Raw genomic sequence first — 26792 nt, 5'->3', positions numbered from 1 at the left:
ACGAGTTTTCGAAACCCGAAGAAAAACTTACCGAGAGGTTTCTGCGCGTAAGGTATCCCGAACCAGGCGTCGACCTCCTTCCCCGTGGTGGCAGTCATGGTCTTACCCTTGACCTTGCCCTTCCTGGTCTGAACCACTAGCGGATCGTCGTTGGAATTGAGAGCGGCCGGTCTGGGCAGTTCCTCGCTCGTTCGGAAGCTCTTCGTGTCCTCGTACGACATGTCCGCGTGGTGTCGGCTCCGGTGAGACGGCGAGCACCAGCAGACGTCCAGCTGGACGAGCACCGTCAAACTTAGCACCATCAGGGCCTCGAACTTGGTCAAGGAGCTTCGTTTATTCGACATTGTGTCCTCGCCTGAAATCACCGATTGTTCCGATTCGATTCAACTTGCTTTTCGCTTCTGCTTCGAGCGAAAATTTTTCCCGGTCTGGCTGCGATTAGTCATAGACTCGTGGGAATAGATTCTGCCTCGGCGAAATTTATTTCGAATAATAGCTTGTATATATAAATCTTTGAAACGATGTTTTTTAGTATTTGGCAAATAATGGATTTTAATTAATGGGTGTGTATTTTGGTCAATTAAAGGAGCTGTGCAAATAATATTGGGAAAACGATAGATTGAAAAATTGATTATTTGAAGAAATAATATTTATTTGATCATTGAAAATTTGTCTTTGAAATAACAGTCGAAATAAACATCAATGAAACCAAAATACTCGACTGAAAAGGAGAATAATCAATGAAAATCAAAATAATTTGTCAGTGTGTGCTATCACGGCAGAAGTTTGTTTTAGAAACTGGAGTGCATCTGTTAAATGTCAATAACGTTTGATATTTCACAATTAAATGTTCAATTTGGTGTTCAATGTGTAAGCTTCACATTTCGGTTTTCAATTTAATATTTAATGAAGAAGGCTGCTAAAACTCAGAAAAACATTAGTAAATCCGACAAGAAGAAGAAACGCAGGAGGAAGGAAAGCTATGCTGTTTACATTTACAAAGTCTTGAAACAAGTGCATCCAGTTATTTTGGGCAAAGCTACGAGCGTATCATGAACGATGCGATTTCTGAACGCACTGCGGCTGAGGCATCTCGATTAACTATCCCCACCTCAAACGGCAGTACGTTTACTTCTTCCTGGGTAAATTTGGCTAAACACGCAGTCAGCGAGGGGACAAAGGCCCTTACCAAGTACACCGGTTTCAAACGAACAATTGTCTGTCTACAGTGTGTTTAACCCCTCGACATTCGAACTAAGTGAAATTCGATATGACCACAAAGTGACATTTACTTTTCATTACACGTGAACTTAACAGAGATCATTTTTGTACTCTTGTGTTTATATTACAAAATACTCTTGTGTTTATATTACAAAATGTCAGAAACGCGATATTTATAAACAAAATTAATTTGTAAAACTGATAACAAGAAAAAATGATGAGAGAACAGAAATTAATAAGTAAACATTCAACAGTCCTTAGGAAACGTGTGATGTCTCCTAGATGTCATTGTATGTCAAGGGAACAATAAGAACGCCATTTTAAAAAAAATATTCTTTTTGTAAAAAATTTTGTATAGCTTGAAAGTGCACCTAAAACACTATTACGTACAAAATAGTAAGTCCAATTTCTACCACCTAGCTTCTACCTAGCTATTATTGCTGTCCACCAACAAGAGAGATAAAAACCTAGTTAGTTAGATAAAAACCTTGCCTAGCTTCTACCTAGCTATTATTGCTGTCCACCAATAAGAGAGATAAAAACTGCGAGAGACACGTGTCTTAACAATGGAAAACCTAAGTCGTCAAATTCGACAAATATGGAGATCTTTGCCCATCTCGTACGCTGAAAAAAGTGGAAAGCATTCAAGCAATAATCGTTGGAGATTAGATACACTATCAATCGAGTAATATGAATATCGAGTAATATACTGTAATGTAAGTGTAACATAATATACGTGTAACATATATGTAATGTAAGTGTAATATTATAAATTATATAGTGAGTGTAATATTTTAAGTGTACTGCAAAATTTCGTACAAAAAGAATTTTTTTTTTTTCCAGAAAAATGGCGTCCACGTTCTTATTAAACACGCTGTGTATCTGCGAACGAATCTCTCGTTACTCTTTCTCGATTCCCTCGAGGCAAACACGTGCCGATTTTCCACTTGTCCAACTGTTTTAGTGCCACGCGGCGCAATCGCGCTGTTCAGATTTCGCGTTAAATAGTGCAACAGCGTTTGGTCACGATGTTCAGTGTATATATAGGGTGGTCAGTGAAAAACTGAATGACATAAAACAAAAATAATTTTTGCAAACACACGTTTTTAAAATTTTTTATCATCTTATTTGAAAATATGATTAATTCAGTATTATGTGTGAAAAACAACATCCCTCAAATGACTACTATTTATGACTTTTTACTTTTCACAAGTTATGATCTTATGAGTTTTACTTTTTTACAAGTTATGACTTTACAAGTTTCACTTTTTTACAAGTTATGACCTTACAAGTTTTACCTTTTTCCAAATTATGACTTAACAAGTTTTACTTTTTTCCAAGTTATGACTTTTCCAAACCCTTCAGTTTTACAGTGGACACCCTATAGAATGCTCTTGGTTTCAATTGTAGCGCCATATCGTATCGAAGCTTCCTCTGCTAATTACTTTTCCTCCAATCTCAAAAATCACGTGGGACAAACGGGCAATTTTTGCTTTATCTATTTTTATCGCGTTGCTCAGTATTTATCACCAAATTACATCAAGGAAGCGCTATCACGCCGTATGGCACTGTCCCAACGCGATTTTAGCTAAATAGCCCATTAACCGACACCGAACCGATCAGAAATCGAAACGACGACCGATCGCGAATCGAAGTCGGAAGTCGCTGCATGTATCGTCGCTCTGCATTTCCGACACGTTTGAGGGAAATAGATCGGCGGCGATTCTGTACGAAGGTCCGCGTTGATTGGCCATTTCCTTCTACGTGTTCCGTCTGTGTGGAGCGCGCTGGTCACGCGCGATTACACGCAGCATCCGAGTGTTGTACACGGAAGCGTTCGGTGAGAGAAAATAACGGACTTGGCCCTCGTGTCACCGAGGGGAGGCACGACGTTTCATCGCCGGCCCTTTTCTCTTTGTCCGTCGTTCAACTCGACCAAAGAAAGAAGAAAACTACGCTCTGCAGAGCGAAGTACATACACATATATACCGATTTGAAACACGATGCCTGCAACAGATTTTCTTCTTCACAAACACTCAAGTTCCCGGAGCCTGAATTCGTCTGCCATGTGGACGGAATCGTCCGACGATTTCACATCCCTCTCCTATTATACCGTCGTTTTCGTTCGGACTGATTCCGGTGCTCTACTTACCAAAATCGTTGGGCGACGGTGCGGAAGAGACGACGACCCGCGAAGCTTCGCCGAGCGGTTAGTTACTCTGGGTTCCGTAGCTCGAGCAGTTTTCCACGCACGTAGGGAAACGACGCACGATCGATTGGTCACACGGTCCGCAAGGACGAGGAATCCGGGCGAAGAAGAGGAAGTCGAAAGCTAGGAACGCGAGGTTTCTGCCTCTCCGTCGCGAGGCATTGACAGGCACAGAGGCTACGGCTTACGGTGCCGACGTAAAAAGTTAGTTGCCCCCCTTGTCACGGTGGCAGCATCGTGCAACGCACGGTAACGCAGCAATTTCGTACGGGTAACCGTCGCGACACAATCGCGACAACGATCGGTAATTCCATCGGGACGAACGATCCCGTTTTCGTTTCGTTTCGGTTGTTCTCCTCCTCGCGACCAGTTTCTCCGATTGCGGCGGCGATCGACTTGCAAAGAGTCGAAATTGCGCGAATTTGCTTGGAATTTATTTTGCTCTTTTTTTTTTTTTTTTGTTTAGACGGTCGAAGATGACGATAACTCTCGCTTCTCGCTTCGAAATTCAATTAGTGAACGCGGGCGATCGACGAAGAGGGGAGAGGGCGGGAAAAGGTACCCTCGGCCTCTCTCTTTTTTTTTTCTTTTTTCAAGTTGCCCACTCCTTCGGGACAGTGGACATCGAAAGCTGGCAGCCACCCGGCCCAGAGACCCGTCTCGTTTATCCTAACTGATCGATACAGCCGTACGTCTCGTTTATTTATGCTCCTTGCTGCGTCTCTTTTCGCGTACCCCCTCGATCTACATTAGTCGGTGTCCCAGCCTTTTACATCTTCTGGGCCTCGTTGGCCAATAAAAATTTGTTGACAGCTGCACGTGGTTTAATTAGGTTATAGGGGGGAACCTAGGTTTAAGTTAGGTTATTTTTTTTTTTTTTATCAGTTCAGCGTAAACCATGTTATTCATGAGGATGTCGAGACAACTCTTGAAAATTAGAAAAATATATTTACATTAATTGAAACAACTTTTTCGGAAGTGAGAACACCGAGCTTGTTCTTTTTAGGTACCAATTCATCAATATCTGGTTTAATAGAGTATTAATTGTCAAGCTCGTCGAAAATTTCATTTTTCGTGCGTTTCGCAGGGAAAAAAATCTGCTGTATATGTACATACTCTTCTTCAAAAGGAGCATTATGAACGTTCGTGGTTAAAATTATTCAAATAATAAAATTCTTATTCAATTATTCCAATTTTGGTTGTACAGTGCGAAAACACGCCTGATCTGCACGGTTTCCTCAGTTTACTCGAAAGTTCGTTAAGGGGGACACTCACAGGTCGCGATAATTTTCCGAATTTTTCCCCATCGATCGACAAAGAAAGGGGCCGGTTTGTCTTTCTGCCAGTTCAACGACAAACACGAGAGATCAAATATTATAAATCGATAACATCGTGATAACATCGTCGCTGCGCGCACGTGCGTGTGTGTGTGTGCGCGCGCGCGCGTGTGTGTGTGTTTGTGTATATATAGTGTGTGTGCAAATGTTGCTTCGATTACGTATGCGTTCCGTGTAACGAGCAATTCCCGCGAGTGTCCCGGAAAATATAGCCGGGGAATTTGTCACGGCGCTTGGAAATCGAACCGGTCGATTAAACCGGTAAAATCTAGCCGAGCCTCCCGGCGGAATATCCTGGACGCGAGATTTTTTACCATTTTATTGCAAGGCTGCCGCCCGTTATCTGCTCGTTTCATTCGTCCGGGAATTACTCCGCGTTTCTCGTCGGAGGAGGAACCTCGCGTCACGTTCGTATCGATTCTCTTTAACAGAAGAGAATGGACGGTGAAAAATGTAAACAACGGGCGCGAAAACGGGACACGGAAACGCGACAATCGCATTTGCATTCGCGATCGCACTCGAATTAACTCAAGAACCAGAAAAAAAGAAAAAAAAAAAAAAGAAAAGAAAGATTGACGGTCGCGTGAATGAGTCACGAGGAGGTTATGCGCGCCCCCGCAAAGCGAATCGTTCGATAATTAATCACGTGCGTGCATTGCGTCAGGCTGAAGAAAGAAAGGAAAGAGAATTCCAACGGAGGTCCGTTAGTCAAGCTCCCTCGTAACAAGTTTATGTTAATTCTCGAATAAACACGCAAGATCGTTCAGTACGATGGATAAGGATTTTCTGTTTCTTTTACTTTAACGTTTCTGATGAGAATTTTATGCTTTGGTCGTTGTTGGTGCTCTCAAAAATATTCCTAAAAATAATTCCCCTATTTAACACTAGAACTACCAAAATGGTCAAAATAACCAATAATTAAATAATGACTTTTGTGAAATATTTTATAGATATAAAACAGTACATTTTTGGAGACTTTGTAAAATACGTGAATAAAAGCTTATATACTCTCTTGCACCGTATAATCAACATTGGACTAATCGAATATGAATTTTAACGAATGTTCGTGATGTTCCATCTTTCAGTATACTTACATATATTTGCAAACAGATTTTTTCCGATACGAGGCACACAAAAAATTTTATTATTTATTATTAGAAATTTTCATATTTTTTAAATCAATGTAAACATATTTTTCTAATCAGTGTACTGTTTCGCCATAAAAGTTGTTTTGACATTCTCGTGAATAACACAGGTTGCACTGAAAAGCGGTAAATAGATAACCTAACCTAAATCTAGATACCCCCTAATTTAACTGTTAACCTAATTAAACTATGTGCAGCCGTCGGCAAATTTTTGTTGGCCAACGAGATCCAGAAGATCTAGAAGGTTGGACGCTCATGATGCAGACCATCGAGGCTAATCTAATCTTTCCGGGGCACGAGAACCGGGGCAAAACGTGCAATTACGCTGTCCACCGTGCACGGTGCAGACATGCAGTGGAAATGGATACCGTGACGTGAGTCGTGCCGTAGATTCGAGTCGAGAAGCTTTTAATCGAGAAAAGTCGAGACTCGAGCCGGACTTTGGCGAGTTTCCAAAGGGAGACCAAAGGGAAGCCAACACCACGCGCACCGTAGATGCACACGCTTCCGAGACGCGATATTAATTGAGACTCTGTACCGATGGCGCGATGAATGGCCGGCGCAGGAGCGCGCCGCGTCTACCAATTAGACCGGCAGCTCGCACAAAAGAGCAGCTTTGATTTGCTCGCTCCGGTCCAATTAGCTACTTTCTTTCGTGTCCCCCTTCCCCCTCCCTTCCTTCTCGTCAATGCTAATCCGCTCCTTCGGCCGGGCGAGTTAGTTTTTCGCCCGGGCCCAGCGAAGAATATTTCCCCCTCGGAAAAAGTCGAGAACCCGCGAGAGTGAAACGAAAACCTGGCTTCGAAGCGAAAAAAAAAAAAAAAGAACACGAGGCAAGACGGAGAATCACCGACTTGGTTCAATTTAGGTCATTCTCATTATCCCTCTTATCGATCTCTATACATTGTACTTGCACGTCCTATTCTGAAACGGCTAGCTGGATACTTTCATTCGGATATGATGCAGCGCAGCTGAGCAAGAAAAAAAAAGAAAAAATAATCGGATCGAAACGAATTGGCCTTTTGCGAGATAGCTCTACGGGTGAGATGGCTCGATCTGCTTATGCAGTTTATGGAATGTCAAGTTTCAGCCTCTTCGTTTTTTAATTAGTATACAGGGTGGTCCGCGTTCAAGCCACCTGGATATCTTTTCGAATTGAAATGATGGAAAAAAATATTTTATTGCCTAATATGAATGATATCGAAAGGCCAATAATTGGTAAGAATATTATTTTTAGTATCATTGATATTTTTTTTCTATGAGTACCCACAAGTAATATCGTTTTCCACAAATTTAATAAACATTGCTATCTAGACACTAATTTAACTTATGACATAACCTATATATTCCAGTTAAATACATTGGCATTTATTTAGTGTGTTTATTGTTAAATTACATTATAGATTAAAACTGTATTAACTCTTAAATAAAATAAAATTTTGTACAGTATCAAAAAAACAACATTACTTATTAGGCAAACAACATTACTTAAATATTACCCCTAATATTTTTTTGATTGTATCGTGTAGCTGGTAAAAAGATACGTTCATATATGTAAAGAACATAACCTTGAAAATTTAAGTTTTACGTATAAATTTACTTCTATTAGGATCACTGTAATCAAGACGTGACAATCGAGAGTCTGACGACAAATGTAAATGAAGATGTTATTACATCGTCTCTTCTAGTAGCTTGAAATCCTGATTGACAAGATTATGTACATATATATGCGTCTTAAAGAGTTATCTGTTTTTTCTTTTGTTCGTTTTTATTTAAGACTAAAATTAGGTTATATCGTATAATGTGTGTAATTGAATAGTCTCGACGATTTTCTGCTCATCGTTCAAATCATAATTTACCAACATTTTGACACAAAAACTAACGACCTTTTCGGAATACATTATGTTAACATAGTAGTTTAGAGGTTACGGCTACATTTCTATAATGAAAAGTATCATAAAAGAAACGAGTGAGTCATTCTCAGACCTGCAGACTGTCGGGTTAGATGGCCCGGTTTTTTAGGGGAGAGTTGACCCATCGTATAATAGTTGGTAAATATTTTTCTAGAGAATCGTGCCAACTGAATATAAAGGAAACTCTAACAATAGCGGAATTATGAATGGACAAATGAAGGATATTGTTGGATGCCGTAGAGACAGTTCATACTGGCAGAGTGGACGTGAATGCGGTATTTTGACATGTCAGATCTTACCTTGATGAAAAATAATAATCACTCAAACAAAAACTTTGGGACTACCTTCGCTTCTTGGTGTGAAAAATGAAGTAAAACTTTATCAAAATTTATCTTATCAAAAAAAAAAAATTGCAAAACACTTCAAGATCCGTGGCATTTAATTTGACTGAAAATTTGGAGATAAATCAGAAATTCAATAAAGTAAAAGCTTAGCTGGATATTTTAGAAAAGATTAGCTGGATATTATCGGCTAAATATATTTTTAAAACGCTATCTAGAACTCAGCGTCAGAAAATCAGAAGGTCTTTGTCTCGGTGCCAAGGATGAATGAATAAACTATATGAATTGACTCATATTTTCAACTATTAGAACAGACTTTTAAACAAACGGAGAAATATATTTAATACAATTGAGACAGGCAGTTGAATAATAAATTAAAAATTGAACTCAAAGTCTGTATCCCCACCATCTGATCCAGACAATCTGAATTATTTTCAATTTTCTGTTTGTATTTACATTAGAAAATTTATATGTTTACATTCACAAATTTATATCTATATATATTTTTCAGATATCGATTACACTTGAGACATGATAAGTCTTTCACAAAAAAATTGGTGTCCACGCGTTTGAAGAGGAAAAATTGTTCACAAAAGACAAAAAAAAAAAAAAAAAAAAAAAAAAAGAGAAGGAGACGCATACTTACAGTGTCCAAGCGCAGATGCGGAGAGATGGTAGGTATTCGAGGGTGAGATAACGGCGTAGACGATAGCGGAGGTGGAAGAAAAGCCCTTGGTTCGATGCTGCGAGGGGCAGAGCCGCTTTTCCGCCCTTCGGTCTACATTCCAAGTTCACGGATCATCGCTTGGCTGCAACAGCACGAGTGGAAAATTTAGCGAGGAGTGCGGCAATCACGAGTGAAAAATTCGATAAGTCGAAAGATCAGAGACGACTCGGTGTTAGGTGTTACCCTTCGAGGATCACGAGATCCTCGCTTCGCCGTGTCGTCGTGGGGATCTTTCTCGTCGAGAGGTGGCACGAGGGGGCAGGCAAAAATTCGATCGGCGACACGTTTACGAGGAAGCAACCCACGGAAGAGCAAAAGGAAAAAAAAGTCGTTTTCTATTTTTAGAAAATCTTCTCGGGGGAATGAGACTCTGTGTCCCATGTCGGTGTCGTCTTATTACGGCCATTAGGGGAGCGGAGAAAATATCTTCCTCTTCGAAATTTCCTTCCCGTCGCGACGAGAAGAGAAACGAGAGCAAACTGAAAATCCGCTTTCATCGTCTCGGATGATAATTCCTCGACGATCCTGCGAGTTAACTCGAAAAACACGGGAACGAAATTCTTCAGCGGCGATGAAGAAACGACTGCGCCACGACGAGTGAATAAACTTGATGAATAAGGTTTAGGTTAGGTTAATAGATTAATATGTCGTCGTATAATGGTCAAATATAGGTTTAGGTTAGGTTAGTCAAATAATGACTTATTTACTAAGCTTACGTTTGGAAAAATGCTTTGAATCTCACCTTGTTAAAAAAAAAAAAATCATTAAACATACGTGTATGTTTAAAAGTATTACTTTCTTTTATTATTTATGTTAATTGTTTTCAGTATACGAATCTTTAATAAAATCTCTTCGCGACAATGTGATACAAAATTGCTTCAATTTCTCCATCCTCGTTCAACTCGCTGAAAGATACCGACCAGTCGCCTGGCAAACATCGCTGCCCTGTACAGTGTTAATAAAGCTATTATAGTAGATGTTGGTCGTTCGGCGGCTGCCACGAGGAAACGACTCTTCTCCGCGCCAAGAGGTCCATTGGCTGGAAGGCTTCCTCCCGCGAATTCCGGACCGGGCAAATAGACCGGGTACACACGTACGCGGAACAATCCAGGAATTTCTAATAAGCGTACGTCCCACTTTCGAGATTCATTTCGAGGTTGTAGCGCGCGGCGGCTCGCCTCGCGGGAACGCGGATAATGAATTTGGATCGCATTCGCCAAGATATTCGGTTCCAGCGGCTCTCTTTCTCTCTCTCCCCCTCCCCCTCTTCGCCGCGAATTGTCATTACGCGGCGTTTTCCCTCTTGCTCGAGGAGGGATTTTTTTCCTCGAGGAGGGAGATCGATACGAGGAGCTCTCCCTCCTGTCCGGGCGCCAAGTTCGCTCGCTCACATTGGCGATGCTGCAATCGACGTTGATCGATGAAATTACACGGGCAAGGGCTTATCTTATCCGCGTGCATCGCGTACGATTCACGTCGGGCAAGATAGCGGGGCGGTCTCGCTCGACCGTGCCCCCCCCCCCCCCCCCCCCCCCCCCCCCCCCCTCGATCCACTCCCCTTCTTGTTCGGAAAGTAACGAAACTCACTTTCGAGAACGAACGAAACGAAATCGAGCCCCGAGATGAATTATCGGCTTCGCGTGTCCAATTTTTACGCATCTCCGTGCAATCAAGATACTTACGGAGTTTGTAAAGAAACGGCTCACGGCCGTTCACGACCGTTCATTTTGTCACGTGGCTTCTTGCGCGTAGCCCCTCCCCCGACTTGCCCGTTTGGTGTATGATACATTGTTATATATATAATATATATTGCTCACAAAAATTAGGAGGAATTTGCAAGAAGCATTTGATTCTTTTTTTTATTAAACATCAGAATATACTGTTAACAGGTTTAGATCTCTCGAATTTGACGAGTCATTAGCACGATAAAATCATTGAAAGTCAACAATTTCCCGAGAAACGGAAATTATTCACGACTCGAGCTAACAGTTTTTATTCTTTTATCAAACTTAGTTCTATTGTTATGAACGTTTGCCAAATACTTCGTTAAACGATCATCTTGAGTTTCCCGTGCTTTCTTTCAACGTGGCGAAGGTTATTCGAAAATCTCCGAAACAGGTTCACATAGGTGTCTGTGGAAAAGTAAGAAACAAACGTTCGAAAAGAAGATTCTACATTTGCAAGATTTGTCGAAACCGAACGATGAAGACGAGTTCGTTGAAAACTCGTGTCGAAAGTCTGTGCAAAGATTTCCCAAAGGTGAGCCAAACGCTGGGATATATTAATAATTTTCCGTTTCAAGTAGAAAGTCTCTCCGTCTCTCTTGTCATTTCCTTGTTGCTCGTTGCCGAACGACGACAGAAAAAAAAACAGAGAGAGGGGGGAGGGAGAGAGAGAAAAGAAGGAACATCGCAGCGACGACGAGTCGGCCGATAGGGGACGTTGCTTCCTGCCAAGTCCCGGCCTCGCTTTGCAGCGCTCCACGCATGCGAAACGTTCGCTGTTTGCTTGCCTGGCAAGCAAAACGTGCAATTTCGGCTGGCGTTTCCGGTCCCTGTCCCCGCCAACTCGCGTGCAACTCGCGTGCGCCAGTTTCCACCGGGAAACGACATCGTTATCGGTGATTCCGTTATCGGCGGGGAAGTATCTGTCCGTTTCTTTCTCGACGTCAGCCCTGGGATTGCTCTCCGGAATTGTGACCGTTTGCACACAGCCCCCGATAAGAACAACAAAAATATTGCGGCACGTTTTCTTTTTTTATCGGCAATCTTGCATGCACAGGCTCTCGATAATTTCGCCGTATCGCGCGGAACAAACGGATTTATCGAACAACCTTTGGACAATGGCCGCTTCTCGTCGTAAGATCGATTTTGTCTTTGTTACGAATATACACACACGCTCGTGGAAAAATTCACGCGCTCGCACGAGCCGAACTGAAAATATACGAGCAGCGGTGGGGAGCGAGGGAGTCTTATGTTTTTGGAATTTCTTCCTGACTCGTGAGATTCGTCACAGCGAAGCCTAGGCTTTGGGACTGTTTGGTTTGGAACCGCGCAAGCTAGAACGACCGATGGCTAGAGCATAACACTTCCATAAGAGACATAAAAATAAAAAAATGGGAGAGTAATACGATAAATTACACGAGCTTTTGTTTGCACGTTTTTCGAAGTCGTTTAAATTTTTGAGAAACACATTTTTTCAATTGTTTGAATTTTCGAAAGATACATTATGCTGATCATTTAAATTTTTAAAAATTATTTCAATCATATAAATGTTTTAAAAATACGTTTGTTTTCTAGAAGAAATTATAAATTTTGATCTTTTTGGTAGTACTAGCGTTAAGACATAAAATATGAGAGTTGTTTGTATGTAATATAATGTTTGTGTGTGTGTGTGAGTGTGCGAAGACGAAGATTTCGAAGATAAAATTTCGAATTGGAGAGTATCGAGTCAAGTTGTTGATCGTGAGGGAATTATAAAGATTAGCGAGTCATGCTGGCAAGGTGCAAGTCTAAAGAACTTAATACCTCCTATTCCTAACACTTACTATTTAATACAACTATTTCCTCCTAATTCCTAATAATTAATAATTGAATTCCTAATAATAAATTTCAAATATATATTAAATAATAAAATTAACAATTAAATTAATAATAAATGTCTAATAATAATTAAATTAATAAATTTTACTTTTATTTTAAACTTAAATTAAATTAATAAATTTTATTCTTATTTTAAACTTAAATTGATAAAAAGTTATTTTTATTTTAAACTTAAATTAATAAACTTTATTTTTATTTTAAACTTAAATTAAATTAATAAACTTTATTTTTATTTTAAACTTAAATTAAATTAATAAACTTTATTTTTATTTTAGACCACTTGATTAAAATTTGTATTGTTTTTACCTACGTAAAGTGACGAGTGAGTGAGTGAATATGTCCTCTGTGTTAAAACTACGAAAGAAACGCTCTTTCGCAACGGTATCTACAGTCTATACATATATATATATATATTTATATATATGTATTTCGTCGAAATCCGGATGCTGGTATTTTCCCGATAGAACGGGCAAGAGGAAGCTTTTCATTCGTCGGAACAATGCGCGTAAGGAGTCTTTAAACGCGAAGGGGCCGCGCCAGCCACGAGAGCCGTCAGCCAGTGCTGAAAACGCCGCGAGTTCGCGGTCCACCGCTTGTCCGCGAAAACAATGCCTCGCTCGGCTTTTAAATAAAACTGCAACCGGTAATGGGAATCATTGTTCCCTCCCCGTCTTGTCGGCCGGGAACTGTAGTCAGAATCGTTCCGAATGACCGTCGAAAAACGTTCGAAACGAAACTGTTTCACTGATCGTTCGAGTGCTCGAACGTTCTTCTCCAACGCCGGACGTGATCGCAGCCTTTTCTAACCTCGCGTTCGGCATCGAATTCACCATCGATTTTACTATCGAAATCGACTGTTTTTACAAACTCGAACCGATTTTACGATCAAATCCAAATGTTTCTTTATAAATTCGAACCAATTTTACGATTAAATATTTATACGATCAAATGTTTTTGTAGACTTGAATCGATTTTATGATCAAACCTAAATATTTTTAGACTCGAACCGATTTTACAATCAAACTCCCATTGCATTTACAGTCTCGAGCCGATTTTACGATCAAACCCGATTGTTTTTTCCGGATTCCTACAATATCCTACAAATTTGCTCGATAATTTTGCTGAACATTTTGTAACCTTCGAAGACAGGGATCAGAGGGGAATCTTCGTTTTCGTCTGTCCTCGCGTCTCGAGAGATCGAGTTTCACAACGTTGCACGCACGCAATTTGCCTGTAACCTAAACCAGGCCTCGTAATTAGCAGGGATATCGTGTAACTCTCGTCATAGAATTCAAGAAAAATTCCACTCCTTCGCCCTCGAGAAAGAGAGAGAGAGATAGAAAGGAACTCATAAAGCGTGAGAGTTTCGTTAATTGTTTGACCGGTATTCGTACTTGGTGCTCGGAAGAGAGTACTCCTCGAGGAGTTCGACCTCCAACCCGAGTTCTTCCACGGTTCGAGAAGATGCGTCTGCTGCAATTCGGTGGTAAACTTTCAACCGTAATAACGCGAAACTGAAACTGTTGCGCGCGCGCGCGCACGCCGGCAGAACTTCGTCTGAAACGCGCAACTTGCTCAACTTACCTATCCTTAACCTCAATTCCAACTCCGAGTTCGACGTTTTAATCACTTCCCTTCAAATCGATTTTTTCTTTTTTTTCTTTTCTTCTGTCTTTCAGTACGTTCGAAACAGTTTCACTTCTCCCGCGAACTTTCTCTCCTTTCTCTTTGCCGATCTGTGTGAAAAAATCCTTCGGAACTCTCGAGTCCCCTTTTGTATCAACCTCTTAGCGGTTGCTCAACGCCTATTCTTTTCCCTTATCTCTCTCACTTTCGTTATCTCCCCTTGCAATTTGTTGCGAATAAAAACTTCGGTCTTATCGCCTTATAAAAGCCGCGTTAATCAAGGTTAAATCACTCGCAGCGTTAGAGAAAATAACGGATTATCGATCGTCGTCGCACGTCGTATTAGGATAATTTTCTGATCGAAGTGACGGCGACAACGAAGAGAATGGAGAGAGGAGAGGAGAGAGAAGAGAGGAGGATAGAAAATGGATGAGAGAGAGGACGAGAAAGCGGAGAAGGAAGACAAAGAAGGGATGGTTCGGGAGTCGGCGGTGACCTAGAGATGTCACTGGGTTAGCGTGCTCATGGGCCATCCATAACCCTGATACGGCTGATACACACTCGGTTTTAGCCTGTCATAGGTTGGCATGCAGCCCTGCGGATACGAACGCGCATCTGCATACGAACGTTTCACGTTCCGCTTGAACGCGAAACGTTCTTTCTCGTCCTAAGGCTACACGCAACCCCCGTAAACTGAGTGTCCTGAATGTCGAACGATTCCCCGTCACCGTCGCTATCGAAACCACCTACCTAGGTTTGACACTTTCTGCAAAACACAGCACGGTTTCAAATACCGACATACAGATAATTGTGTTCGTAACAATCGTGTAAACATAAAATAAACTTTCAACTTGAAATAAATATTAAATAATTAAACTTCAAAATAAATACTACTACTAAAATATTAATAAACAATTATTAATCTGAAAAGAAATAAATATTATATTTATTATATATACTACTTATAATACATACTTTAGTAGTATAATAAATATATACTACTTATAATACATACTTTAGTAGTATAATAAATATATACTACTTATAATACATACTTTAGTAGTATAATAAATATATACTACTTATAATACATACTTTAGTAGTATAATAAATATATACTACTTATAATATATGCATATAATAAATATATACTAAAATAAACTTTTACAAGCTCGCTTTTATCAATTTTTAAAAATTAATAATGTCTTGTAACTAATTTTCAAAATTAACAATGTCTTTAATATTGCACTCTAATTAATATCGCTCTCTTTCACTGTATTCGTTACTATCATTATTAAAATTTAACAAAGAATCGGCGTGTATATTTTCTTAACCACTTGCACTGGCAACCGATTCCGGACCATAACGAGTGACCAAACTGTACACATTAATTCGTCGCTTTCTTTTTGAACTTATTAGTATATCACTGGATAGAAATTATTGAGAAATAATAAATTTATTATTTATTATTTATTTTGCCTGGGTTATACTTAAATATACTTAAAATTAAGAAAATATTGCAATTTTGGTGACAAAGAATTCTTGACGTGCGTGGCACGTCATTCCAGTGTTACAGGTTAACCACTAGAGCTGGTAACTGATTGCGGGCCATAACGAGTGACCAAACCGTACACATTACAATTTGTCGCTTTCTTTTTGAACTTATTAGTATATCACTGGATAGAAATTATTAAGAAGTAATAAACTTATCATTTGTTTTGCATGGGTTTTACTTAAATATACTTAAAATTGGAAAAATATTGCAATTTCGGGACAAAAAATTCTCGACGTGCGTGGCACGTCATTCCAGCGCAAGGGATTAACATTTCGAAACGATAATCGACGAACGCTGATCGAACCGGCGTGAATTCGATTAGCCCGTAAAGATTTTGAAAAAACGAAGATGAAATGAAACGAACTGATTCGGGCGAACGAAAGTCGAGGCAGACGTCGACGAAAGTCGTGGAAAGTAGAACGGCGAAGGAAAATATGACACATGGATGAAACGGAACAGACGGATGAAACGGGGGGACTAGCTACCAACCATCCGAAATCCATTTCGGTTCAGCCGGGACTCACAATCAGCAGGAAGTTTTATTAGCGTCTACGTGGGTCGCGCGTCTACCTAGCTGCATTCTACGCGCTCGGTGACGTTTCTCTGTCGTTTTAAATCTGGGCGACTCGTCTCGATTTACAGCGCGGGCAGAATGGGAACGCGGTGTCGCGTCCTGGTCCGTGAATGCTTGGCTCGTCCGGCCGCGCAGCAACGGATATGAATTTGTCAGCGAATTTTCCAACGGCGTGAGCCAACCCCCTCCTCCCATCCCCCCCCTCTCTCTCTCTCTCGACGACCAACCTGCATGACGTAATGAAAAAATCGACCGCGATAAAACCCGCGACAAACAATCTGCGGGGCGGATTAACCGGTAAACCGCCTTGAAAATCGCTCGCTCGCTGTTTTGTCCGCTGTTTCGTCCTTTGTTCCCTGCCCTCCGTCCCTAACTTCGCCTAATTTCGCCACGTGACGACAAAGTCAGGATCGCTTTCGTCGATTTTTGTCTACAAACCTGGTCTCATTTGACACTACTGAATACACCAAATTACAATACTACCAAAAATACACCAAATTATGTGAAATTGTATATATTGAGCCGTTGTTTTTGAAAGTGATACAAGCCCACTTTTGGAAAAAAATGAGTTAATGGTAGATTTAGTGAGATATAGATATCTTCTTTTTATATTTATAATCAAACATTTAATAGTGCACGATTTCTTCATAAATTAATCAAAAGAAGTTTAGCTATAAAATGTTATCGCAAGAATGTTTTTTCTTTTTTGAAAGTCCATTCGTAATAATCATAATTGAAATAACTTTATAATGGCAATAATTATTGATTATTACGATTTCAGTGTGCACTGCCCTTAAAGTCTTTACAGTAGGTAATATAGCTAGTACCTTAAAAATACAAAAATACGTCATAAACAAGATAAAGGTGTAATTGCTCGGATGAAGTAATGAGAAATCATTTTAGTCATTATTATATAACCCAGTTTCGCAAGCTTCAACTGATTGCTTTGTATTCTAGATTGCAGCGTGAGTTTTATTTGATATCAAGGTTATCAAAGCAAAGAATCAAATTGGTTTTAGGAAAATCAAATTTCACACACTTAATAGAATGGATTCAATCACCTACAAAAGAGACGATAACATCTCAATTTCTTTTATTACAGAAATAAGACCCACGAATATTAGTAAAAAAAGAGGAATTTTTGAATCAGATGAAGAAAGTAGTTCGAGCAATATTAACTCAAGATTGGTGCAAACTAACAAGGGGAGTAGAATTTTACAGTTATCAGATTCAACAACAGATGAAGACGACGTTACTAATTTTCAATTACACTATGAAAATAATAATCAGAAAATTAGAAAAGAGAAACAGAGGCGACAAATGTTACACCAAAAGTGAAAAAAGGGAGAATTAGAAATTGATCATTTTGGCCAATTTATAATTTTCTGTGGAAACTTTATACATTTGTGACAGTGTGCTTTTAGATGCTCGAGTGATTTTTAATATAGAAGCTTGTGTTACTAACTTTTTCTTGCTTGTACTTTTATCTTGCACTTTAATTTCTTTGCCACAAATATACTGTATTAGGAGTAACCTGTAATTTAATAAACACTGCCATCTAGTGACAATAATTCTACTTAGTACAATATAACTTATATTTTAGTTAAATATATTGACATTTACTGTGCTAATTGTTAAATTTTGAAAAAATTTAAGCGAACGCTCCATGAATGGAAGAGCAAAGTGTGGATAAATTCCATATCAGACGTTTTTTGATGCTTTATGAATTTTGAAAGCATAGTAATGCTACAAAATGTCATTAGTGCTGTTTATTCTGGTGCCTTGGATACCAGAACGTGTCAGCCTTGGTTCAAAAAATTTTTGAACGGTGACTTCAATCTTTTCGATGGTATAAAATCTGGTACAAGTTGGTATTTACTTCAGAATCATCTTCATTTTACAAATACAAAGGGAATAGAAAGAAAGATTGTCAGGGCGATGATTGTCAACAACAAGAGATTATATTATAGATTAAAACTATTTGTATATTATATTACTATTACATTATTATTACTATTATATAATAGAAATATATATATATATATTTAGTATATATTACTATTATATATTATAAATTAAAACTATATTATATTATAGATATATTATAGATTAAAATAAAATTTTGTAGAGTATCAAAAAAAAAACGACATTACTTATGAGTAATGAACCCTGATACTTAGATCGTTGGTAGTTTCAGTGTTAAACGCCCTAGGATTCGAGGGATTCGATTCTCGAAATCTTCACTTCTTCGAAGCCTCGCCAGTTTCGATTGGCTGGCGACTCGTGGCAGCCACGCGCGACGGACTAGGGGATCCAATTTCGCATACCTCCCGTTTTTTTTCCCCCGAGAGGAATTTCGTTGTGTCGAGGCTTACGCCGGTTGGTTGGAAACAGGCGAGGGAGGGGAGGGGGAGGGGGAGAACGAAGCGACTCGAGCAATAGTCTAACCAGTAGAAAGGGAGGGGGGAGGAGAACAAAGGGGGACAATACCGCGAGAACAATACCGGGCAAGGTTATCGAGAGGAAACAAAAAAAAAAAAAAGAAAAAGACAAAAATTGCAACAGAATAGCGGGATTTCATCTTGATTTGGAGCGATTAGAGGAAAGTGGAACGACGCAGGAGGAGAAAGCGAGGAGGGAACGTGCCAGTCGAGCAGCCGGCGTCACGTGTCGGAATAATCGGACGGCCTGAGGCCAGGACTCTCTGTTGTTTCCCCCGACAATGCCGTGGAAATTTTCGGTCGTTGCATGAATTTGGCAGGAACAATGTATCACGTTCGGGCCGGCACGGCACGGCGCGGTGCGGCGCGGCGCGACGAGCGGGCAATAGGTAGAGGCCAGAACCGCAACGTATCTGCAGTACAAGCTACATTCGTAGCACGGTGCAACTCTGCAGAGTTGCATCGCGCGCGCACACACACATTCACCGGTTGGCGCGCGTACAAAGGCACGTGAACCCCCTGGCCGTGTACGTACGGCGTTACGTGTACACACGCGCGTCTGTGTGTAACGTGCACGAGGCAAGGGTGAAGAAGAGAGGAGGGAGGGGGAGGGAGGGAGGGAGAGAGAGAGAGAGAGAGAGAGAGAGAGAGAGAGAGAGCACGTGCAAATATACGCTGGCAAATACGGTCGGAGGCGATTATCCCTCGACGAGGTGACGTCGTTCCTCTCTCCGCGACGTGGATGAGTTATAACATTTAATTTCGCGGGAGACAACCGAGACGGGTAGCCGAGAGAGAAAGAATACGATGGAAATCACATGGTTAAGTCGAAGTGGATGAAACGACTGGTTGAAAGAGAAAGATTCCGAAAGCTGAACAAAGTTTCCCCACATAGCTGGCTGGAAAGAAGAAGGAAGGTTTCGAACGATAGGTGGAACGGATGCCGAAGGATCAGGATTTCGAGGCTCGGCCCATGTGATCCTTGACCCGGTTGTCGCGACCGAGCCAAATATCAACCCAACCTGCGCCCCGGTCTCCAATGCCTGTGTCTTTAGGAAGTCGTTAAAACGAAAGGTCTCCTCTTCTTAAACCGCGACACCGTTTCACGGCTCGTTACTGTCGCCGTTGCCGAACCTCCTCTGGCATATATTAAAATAATAATGAGCGAGTGGTGTCTGCATCCACGCCGACGGCCAGTCTTATCGAGTTTCGTTAGTCGAGCCTCCGGTGGTAAAACAGAGCGAAACGGATCGCCAGTCGATATCGACAGCGCGAGATTCTCTCGCAAAAAACGCCACACGGATACAGACGAGGCGAGTTTTCACTGCCTGTCGAGTTCCGATGTCAAACGAACGCCGATGTCAATTTGCTCGTTGGCACGTGCAACAAACAAACGGGGAGGAAAGAAATCCATTTGAATTCGATTTACGCGTGCCGATGACTTGCTGAGCGCTGGCTGGAAAGCCTCGTCGATCGATTCGACGATTTGGAAAACGACGATAACGACCTTTTGTCGACGTAGTTTCCTTCCTTCTTTGTTCTTCTTTGCCGTTTTGTTGCAAACCTTGGGGACATGAAGCGCGTGCCACTCGCGAAACTGGATCCCCTCCCCCTTTCCGTGTTGCGCGATCGTGTCGCACGCTACTGCCACTTTCTCTAAACGGAGTCTAAACGTTTGCATCCGAAGTTCTACCGATGCGAGTTTCGTCGCCGCGCGAATCCAAATACAACAGTCCCCGCTCGAGCGTCCACACTCTCCCCACTTACCCGTCCGTCGCTATCCCCTCCACCAGTTCTTGGAATTGGGACCATCTCATTTTACGCTACCTTGCCTCACGACCGCGTGAAACATGACACTTGCCCAACACAAAGCGAGTGACACTTGAAACCGATGTTTTGGCACAATTCGCAGAATTGTACCTCCATGCTTAAAGCTAGTTCTTGGACTAACAAAGACAAACGTGTACTATACTATTTTCTTCAACACTGAAGCTGATAATTAGAATTGCAAATTAAATACAAACGAAACGAAAATAATACAAATTAAATACAAACAAAACAAAACAAAATACAAATTAAATATAATAAAAACCTTCGTACCAATAATTCTGCAGGATGTCTTACAAACGTGAATGTCCATATAGTGTGCATCATACGGGCAAAAAGCCATAGTTGATTCGACTAGCACTTTTCGCGGAACGAATCGTGAACTCGATGCCTCTGTCCGATCGAGCAGCTGACAGGAAGCTAGCCCTCTTTGATCGAAATCATTTATTCACACGCTCGCGTTCCGTCGCGATGCAAACCTCGACCAAAGCTCGTGTCTCGAGCAGCTCATCAATTATAATTAGTCTTCCACCGCGAAAGAGAAAAATCAGACGACTCGGTCGACTGGCGAAGATTCGAAAGAATTTGAAATATACACAGCTGCCCGGGGAGAGGAAAGTAGCATCGATCTTGCTTCGAGATCGAAACTCGTCGTCCTCGTTAGCACGTTGGCGAATTTAGTGGAAAGTTTGCAAGAGCGATAGCGTAGAGGGAAAAGTTCACGCGAGTTGGTTAGATCGAAAGCTGGCAGTGGAAGCAAGTGCCAGCCTGAACCAGACACCGAGGCCTGGTATATCCGTCCGACCGATACGGTCGAATTAGCCTCTCGTTCTCTTTTTACTCGTCTCTCCTCTCGTCTTTCACCCCTTTCGATCGACCTTCGCGACCAGCGTGCGCCGCTCTCTTTCTCTCTCTCGAGACGACGACGACGACGACGACGACGACAACGACGAGCGGAGAAAGACTTTTTTTCCATGGAGACGAATTTTTTTGCCGATTTTCGCCGAGAAGCAGGCGAAAAGTCCCAGTCCGTTTGTGTTTCTCGATGGTTCTCTCTCCATCGGATGGTTGGAAACGAGCCATCGCGAGGTCCTCCGCGACGTCAAAGCGCTCGAGCCGCCTCTACAGATTGAAAAGCTGTTGGAACACCCGCGACTCGGATAAGTCGAGTGTTAATCGCCAGGCTCAAAGAGACGAGCGAACTGGTCTCCTCCGTCCCCTCCTTTTCTTCTTCTCTTTCTTCATCATCGTCATCATCGTCTTCTTCTTTTTCTTCTTCATTTTCTCCAAGAGCCTTTTGCTACTTGAAAGCTCTCTCGGAGTCGGTGCTCTTACGACGCTAACGTGCCTGAAAAATATTTTCTATTTCTCTGAGAGGGAGAGAGAGAGAGAGTTGACTCGCAACCGCGGAGCAGATACGTATATCGAGCGTCGCGAGGCGTTTCTCTCAGTTTTTCTTTTTCTTTCGAATTAAAAGCCTCGTAAAATTTTGTCGTTGCTACGTTGACAAACGAACGACGCACTCCGGTTACTTGAAATCAAATCTAGGGGAAATTTATTTCGAATGACAACTTGTAATGTTCTTTAGTATTTGGCAAATAAATTTGGTCAGTTAAAGAAATCTGAAGCTGAATTAAATTGGGAAAATGATTAATTGAAGAACTCATTGTTTCAATAATATTTGTCTGAAAATTAATCTTTGAAATGACATTCGAAATAAGTAACGACGAAACTAAAATACTCAAGTGAAAAGAAACGCATAAACGATGAAAATCAAAATAGTTTATTAGCGTGTGTTATTTCACGAAATAGTAAATAAATTATTTCATGGAAAAATTATTTACTCAAATTAATTATTTACTTGAAGGATTATTTACTTAAATTAATTTAAGTTTTATACGAATACCTAATAACATAATTTCGATATTTTACAAACAGATTATTTCCGAAATAACTTCAAACAGTAATTTAAAAATAATGTTATTTGAAACAATTTGTCGAAACATCCAGGTCCGCTTGAAATCGGTCTAGTTACTCCATAGTTACTTGAAATCGATCTGGTTACTTCACAGTTACTTGCAATTGGTCTAGTTACACCATAGTTAGTCGAAATCAAGCTATAGTTATTCCGCAGTTACTTAAAGTCAAGTTACTAGTTACTCCATGGTTACTTAAAATCGATCTAGTTACTCTTTATTTAGTTGGAATCGTTCTAGTTACTTCACGCTCGAAGTCAGTCTAGTTGCTGCATAATTACTTGAAATCGATCTAGTTACTCCATAGTTACTTGAAATCGATCTGGTTATTCTCTATTTATTTGAGATCGTTCTAGGTACTTCACACTTGCTCGAAGTCTTTCTAGTTACTTCGCAGTTAACTGAAGTAGATCCAGTTACTCCATAGTTACTTGAAATCGATCTGGTTACTTTACAGTTACTTGCACACCATAGTTAGTCGAAATCGAATTATAGTTATTCCGTAGTTACTTCAAGTCAAGTTACTAGTTACTCCATAGTTACTTAAAATCGATCTTCCTTATTTAGTGGGAATCGTTCTAGTTACTTCACACTTACTCGAACTCGATCTAGTTACTTCGCAGTTACTTGAAGTCGATCTAGCTACCCCATAGTTACTTGAAATCGATCTAGTTACTTGAAAACGATCCAGTTACTTCAGTTACTTGAAACCGGCCCGGTTACACCACCAGTTAGTTGAAACTGATGCGGTTGTCTCGCAGTTACTCGAATCGGTTGAATCTCTCGCCGGCGAGTATCCGGTCGGGTCGGATACACTTGGCCTCATCGAGTTCGATGCAGCCTTCCGACGCGAGTTCACGGTGGCAATGCGTCGGAAACTGCTGCAGCCGCATTGCAGCTCCGTGTGCAAGGAAAGAAAAATCGTTCGTTCTTCCCGTTTCTTTCCTTCCTTTTTTTTTTTTTTCTCTCCTGTCCCTGCCCTCCTCGATTCTCTCGTTGGTGTTCACACGATTTACACGCTGTATCTCGCGCCCGATCCCCGAATAACGGACAGTCGTCAGCGCGCCGATGGATAATCGTCGGCAAATATCGAAAGACCTGCCGTGAATCGATCACTCGCCACGAGGTTGACGTAAGATTCTGCGTTGATATCGATCCCGCGGAACAAACGGAAGCCTCTCCCTTTCCTTCGTGTGCAGCCGTCCACTTTCTCGAGGCCGAGAAAAACTCATCGGGTGTGGATAATTCGCGGAGTCCTTGCCGGGGTGGTTCGGCAAGTCACGTGAGTCATGAATAAAAAATCAGGGCTGCCGGGAGCTTCCGCGGAAGGCAGCAGCGGAAGGCAGATCGACCCCGATTAGATAAGAATCTATGGCGAAACGAGCGTAACGGGTGTATAACGAGCGGGAGGGAAAGCGGCGAGACCGAACCTGCCGCGCCACGTAGGCTCGGTGTTCCACTTGCCGGCCGACTCTGTAGCCTCATCTTCCACTACGCGTCCCCACGTGTGCCCAAAGTAGGGTAAAACCGGTAAATACACAGGGTGGTGCACTGAAAGACCGAACGATATGAAACAAAAGTAACTTTTACAAATGCGTGTTTTTTTAAATTTTTCATTATTCTATTTGGAAATGTAATTAACCTACAAAAGAGGAAAATAAAACAGATTGAGAATGAACAAGCTTAACGTATTTAGCTTCGTGACGAAAAATCGGATGACAAAAGGAAAATTTCACGCGTGGCTAAAATTCTCTCAACACTTTCACGACGATAGCCGGATAAAACTGAATGTAATTTATTAATTTAGCTGAATGTAATTTTAATGACAGTCCGCAGCTGAGTACAGCAAGATTCTGCTATTTGTAGGTATGTGAATGTAAGAAAGTTGATGTTCAAAGTTTTAAAAAATTAAACGTTACAAATGCATGTAGAGAAAATATATATATATATTTTTTTAAATAAAATGAATATGACAAATTTACAAGTATATGAAATTTAGATTAACTTAAAATAACATTTTTACACATTTATGTTACATAACAGCTTGTGTGGTGTTTATTAACAATTTGAAATATAAAGTGTATTAATAAATGAAAATACAGTAAGAATTTAACAAGTTTGACAATGGCGTTATGGCTAGGAATGGCGCCAATTTTGAAATGTAGCACTATGTTGCCCGTATTCAGCTAAAGAATTTGAAACGACGTAGGATTACGTTCCTCGTCACGAAAGTGTTAATTGAACCTCGGACGATGAGAGAGAACGAGACCAAACTTTTTGGAAAAAATTGTTTCGCTCACTTTGGGAAAATAAAATTTTCCAGACAAATATCCGGTTTTGCCCCGTAGGGATGGGTAAACGAGAGTACCTCTTAAAAGACGCGTAAAATGCAATATACCAGGGGTACCCATGAGTTACGCCGTTTTTTGATACTGTGCAAAATTTTATTTCATTTAAGAGTTCATACAATTTTCACCTACAATGTAATTTAACAATGAGTAATCTAACCGTCAGTATATTTAACAAGAATATAGGTTATGTTACAATAAGTGAAATTACTGCCACTAAATGGTAATGTTTATTAAATTTGAAAAAAAAGACGACGATAGTTACGGGTACCCCTGTTAATTCTAAAACTTTTGTTAATTGAAAAATAGTGGAAACAGTTATTTTTAACAAGTAAAAAGTTATTTTATTTGGCTTGTCTTACAAGAAATTATCTTAATTACTAGTTTAGCAGCTTTTAGATATTTATTATAAAAAGTTTGAATTGTTTCAACATGCAAATATATATATATATATATATATATATATATATATATATATATATATCTTCATTAATAAAACAAAAATAGCAAATAAAATATTCATCGCTGTGCTTCAACAATTGTACACATCACACGGATGCCCATCCGTAACACAAAGTGCATTGAATCCACTAGATTCTGCCTCATAGCCAAATAAAATGGTTTTGCCCTAGATGCATTAATTCACTAAACATGAAATATTTATGCTTCAGTATGAGAGAGAAAGGTGGAAAAAGCGACGAAAGGACACTCACACTCTACAAGCATTGTAGAATACAAATATTACTTAACTGAATGGATTCCTGAACGTGGAAACTAAAAAAAAAAAAAATCACTTCACTCACGAAACATTGAAACTATTTAGGCTTCCTTCTTGAAATTTTTAACTCTGTTTACACAAAACACTATGATGCTGTTTCCTCCGAAACTTGTCGCACAATGTCGTGGGATCCACCATGTCTGAATGTCGTGCCACAATTCGGTCACGAATCCATTGAAACTCTCATTCTAGAAAAATAATGGTAGCCGGTTTTACCCTACTTTCTCCTCTACACATTTGATCCGTTGACGTCGTCGCTGACGGACGAAAAATCCCCCCCGATTGCTTTCAAGTTTTGATCGAACTAAGCCCGGCCGTCGTTCTTCCCGCTGGGAACGCGACAGGAGAGCGGGGAAATGAACGTCAGCGAAGATGGAATGGCCGACGCAATGAAAGGTCGTCAATGGGAAGGGGACAGAAGTGAGACGACAAAGGAGCAGAAATGACGCGAGCAAATCACAGGAAAGAAAGGGAGCCTCGTCCCCGTGTGTTTGAGCGAAGCAGCGGACGTTGGGTTTCTACGGTTTGTTTGTCCTTTGTTCCGTCCTTCCGGCCATCTATTCGGTCGAAATTTCACGGAGACAGACGAACGCCGTAGTCGGAGACACAGTAGTGTCTCCACTTAAGTGTCCCCTTCTGTCGCGACTGCGAACGCTTAAGTGGGTGAGGTGTATTCTGTGAATTGTGCCAAAACATTGGTAAATATCAGGTATCACTCGCTTTGTACTTTTGTAGGTGTCACGTTTCACGCGTACTTGGCCGCTACGGTAAAGCAGCGTAGAGTGGGGATAGTCCCAATTCCGAGAACTGGAGGGGGTAACGACAAACTCGCTTCAGTGGGGACTACTGTGACAGGCAAAATTACGGACGGAGAGAATCATTTGAAGAATAAATCGCTCTGTTGGAAAACGAAAATCGGTACAGCCCACCCGACTGTCGATGCGTGTATTTGGATGAAATATCGTGGGTGGAAGAAATATCGCGGATGGAAAATGATGCGGTTGAATCCGGCAAGGGATGGCAATCCACTGAACGAGCCTCGTCACGCGACGTGCCAGCCCGAAACGATATAAACAGTTACGTGTCAGCTGACACAAAGCCCTAGAAAAGGGACGAACGGTAGGTCGACACGCCGGCGGGGGAAGGTGAAATGGGGGGAGGGGGAGGGGACG

The 26792-nt window shown here is 40.9% G+C and overlaps 1 protein-coding gene and 1 long non-coding RNA gene across 4 annotated transcripts in view; one reads left to right on the top strand and one right to left on the bottom strand.

Moving 5' to 3' along the window:
• The window catches only part of LOC122530722 (acetylcholinesterase-like), a 53209-nt gene that overhangs the window by 18765 nt on the left and 7652 nt on the right, over positions 1 to 26792 (bottom strand). Inside the window, exons 1-3 of one of the 3 annotated variants that reach the window (XM_043657957.1) lie at positions 14080 to 14215; positions 8813 to 8975; positions 32 to 355 (exon numbers count right to left, since the gene is read on the bottom strand). In XM_043657957.1, the coding sequence (XP_043513892.1) occupies positions 32 to 344 (313 nt within the window). In that variant the 5' untranslated portion in view covers positions 345 to 355; positions 8813 to 8975; positions 14080 to 14215. Of the gene's footprint in view, positions 1 to 31; positions 356 to 3373; positions 3636 to 8812; positions 8976 to 14079; positions 14216 to 26792 lie in introns of those variants that run through there. The other 2 variants (XM_043657958.1, XM_043657959.1) reach the window with 2 other exon arrangements.
• LOC122530753 lies at positions 6035 to 8818 on the top strand. The gene is made up of 3 exons (XR_006307093.1): positions 6035 to 7130; positions 7980 to 8195; positions 8678 to 8818. It is a non-coding gene; the product is annotated as an uncharacterized LOC122530753 (long non-coding RNA).

This window comes from Frieseomelitta varia, unplaced genomic scaffold (genome assembly GCF_011392965.1).
Source record: "Frieseomelitta varia isolate USP_RPSP 00005682 unplaced genomic scaffold, Fvar_1.2 scaffold_353, whole genome shotgun sequence".
NCBI lineage: Eukaryota > Metazoa > Arthropoda > Insecta > Hymenoptera > Apidae > Frieseomelitta > Frieseomelitta varia.
The sequence above is the reverse complement of the archived record's forward strand: the minus strand, read 5'-3'. Positions and strand labels throughout refer to the sequence as shown.